The sequence below is a fragment of the Penaeus vannamei genome, chromosome 32, assembly GCF_042767895.1.
Source record: "Penaeus vannamei isolate JL-2024 chromosome 32, ASM4276789v1, whole genome shotgun sequence".
In the NCBI taxonomy this organism is placed as follows: Eukaryota; Metazoa; Arthropoda; class Malacostraca; order Decapoda; family Penaeidae; genus Penaeus; species Penaeus vannamei.
This window is the reverse complement of record NC_091580.1, coordinates 11137836-11140335: the sequence shown is the minus strand read 5'-3', so window position 1 is coordinate 11140335 and position 2500 is coordinate 11137836. Positions and strand designations below refer to the sequence as shown.

The 2500-nt window shown below is 40.4% G+C and overlaps 1 protein-coding gene across 2 annotated transcripts in view; it reads left to right on the top strand.

The window, feature by feature from the left end:
• Window positions 1–8: 8 nt before the first annotated feature.
• LOC113808530 (cytochrome P450 2L1) overlaps window positions 9–2500 on the top strand; it is a 7820-nt gene continuing 5328 nt past the window's right edge. The window contains exons 1-4 of one of the 2 annotated variants that reach the window (XM_027359957.2): window positions 9–144; window positions 1301–1449; window positions 1856–1979; window positions 2392–2500. The exon at window positions 2392–2500 is cut by the window's right edge and continues 22 nt beyond it. In XM_027359957.2, the coding sequence (XP_027215758.1) occupies window positions 1326–1449; window positions 1856–1979; window positions 2392–2500 (357 nt within the window). In that variant the 5' untranslated portion in view covers window positions 9–144; window positions 1301–1325. The remainder of the gene's footprint in view (window positions 145–1300; window positions 1450–1855; window positions 1980–2391) is intronic. The other variant, XM_070144735.1, reaches the window with a different exon arrangement.

Here is a 2500-nt window from a genome sequence, read left to right as displayed (position 1 = left end):
TCCCCTTAGCTGAAGAGGCCCCTCCCACCTATACCGGGAAGCACTGAGACCTGTCACATGAGCAGTACGGGAGGAACTACAGCCCCCTGTAGGAGTGCGAGAGTAGAGCTTTGGAAACTGTACCATTGTGGAAATCTTTGCTAAGTGAGTGAACGTTCTCTCAGCTGAGTTACGAAGAACCATTATTTGTATTTTAAACATGACACTTTTCTTTTTATAATGTTCTGGTGTTAGATGCCAAGGGTATACGACTTGAATAGCTAGAGAAAATGCTCAGAATGAATATAATTCCGAATTATTTGTTTTGCCAATAACGCTGATGGAACAAATGAAGTTATGTGAGACAGACTAGAAAGCTCGCAAAATAAGTGCCTGAGATGTGTATGCTTTTGTTTGTAGGGAATTCTCTGGTTATAGCATGAATGTAGCGCGAATGAATAAGCGGTTCTGCATTTTCTTTATTGGTGCTTATAAGACCTTGAATCTCACGTAGTTGTACTGCATTCCTTTTTTTGATCTTACAATTCCTTTTTTACTTGGTTTGTTTATTTACTCATCATTGATATTGTCAACGTAAGAGTTGGGGGACGTGGAGGTTGGTTGAGAATGAAAGGGGAAAGGCTTGCTGGTTTATTCGGGAGGTAAAGGTGTGGCCCCCGAGAGTGACCTCCCGCCCTGGGACTCCTACTAGGTTTTGGTCTGCTTCTGGTGTTCTCTCTTCTCTGCCTGGCGAGACGTTCTTATATCCAGCGACTCCGTGTCCTACTGGCGGAGGTGCCTGGTACCCTATTCTTTGGGTGTCCACTCTTCCGGGCGTGACGAAGGGCTGCGATCGCCGGAAGGAAAGTGCGAAGCCAGGAAGTAAGGCAGCTGCAATGCCTAGGTGTGAAGCCCAACCCATCCTGTTCTGCATATCGCTGACAGATATTATCTGTATCAGTATCAGTTTTAATGTCAATATCAATATCAGCATCAATATCGATATCAAGATCATTATTGTATTTAGTCGCAAGCTTTCGTTTCTTTATTCTATTTTCTTTAATTGAACAGCGAGTATTCTCTCTCTCTCTCTCTCTCTCTTCTTGAGTGGCTATTTCCGGCTTAAAATGTTCGTAGTTCTGAGTGTATTTAAATCCGAATTATATATCTGTGAAGGAGTTTGCGTGGAAAGGTATTGCTGTCAGAGTGAATGAGCAGACCAGGGCCTTATTGCATGTTTCGAAGTTGATGTCCTGGCATGTGGATATAGCTAGAATATTGTGCTATAAATGGGAGAGAGGAAAAGAAAGTCTTCTTGCAGATAAGAAAAGTAAACGTTCAGGGATATGATTGGCGAAGTCCTGACGTGGGTCGGGGAGAGCCTCGGGTTTGCGGGGTCGTGCCTGCTCGCCCTGGTCGTCCTCCTCATCTTCGTCCTGCCCAGGGGTCGTCCCAAAAACTTCCCACCAGGTAATCCATCTAAATCATAACATTATACGTTAACTAGGATTTCTCTTTTTGGCCTTGAGTATATATATATATATATATATATATATATATATATATATATATATATATATATATATATATATATATATATATATATATATATATGTACACCAAGAAAACCAAAGTATACGATTGGGTGTTAGAGTTATTCTTTCCCCATATTTATTACTTCACTTTAGAATGAACCGTATTCATATTGACAAATGTAGAAAAAATATGAATGAGAATGAATATCTTCACAATACAAGAGATGTATTTGATCGGTTTGGAAGATATCTTCGTCAAAAATACATGAACACATGTATTTCCGACGAAGGTATATTCGAGACCGATCATTCTCATTCATACCTTTTCTACTTTACTTAAGGTTTACCGATGCTGCCGCTGATAGGATCTATGCCGTTCACAAGAGGGCCAATCACGCGGTCTTTCATTAACTCTTTGAGGAAGAAATATGGAGATCTGGCAAGTTTCGCCATTCTTAATGCAAGGTAAGTTGTCTCATATTCTGCTGCAGACGATGTTCGCAGTAATATGAGACTCATTAAGTTCGAGACTTTTGCTTGGCAAATAGATATCTAACTTGTAATTTACAACGAATTTCAATAATACAGTTGTATAAGAGTAGAATATAAAGAAAGAGTCAATTTTAGGAGTGCATGGCAACCCCTTCTGAATTTCGAAAAGGCACAAAGGAAAAAATTATATCCTTCATTTACTCGTGGGTAACTCATGCCTTTATATCCTAGTTCATCCGTAACACTTCATCCGCAGAATTTCGTTGACGCATAAAAAATAACAAAATAGCCAGCACGTAAATAAGAAAGTAGACAAAGGAAATAAAATGACTGATTCTGATATCAACCACACAATTCGGTGTCAATGTCCCTTTTTGCGTCTCAGGATTGTGTTGGTCAGCAACGTGAAGACCATCAAGGAGGTGTTCTCGCAGGCGAAGACAGCAGGACGCCCCGAGCTGTTCATCATCACCGTCAGGAATAACTTGCTCACT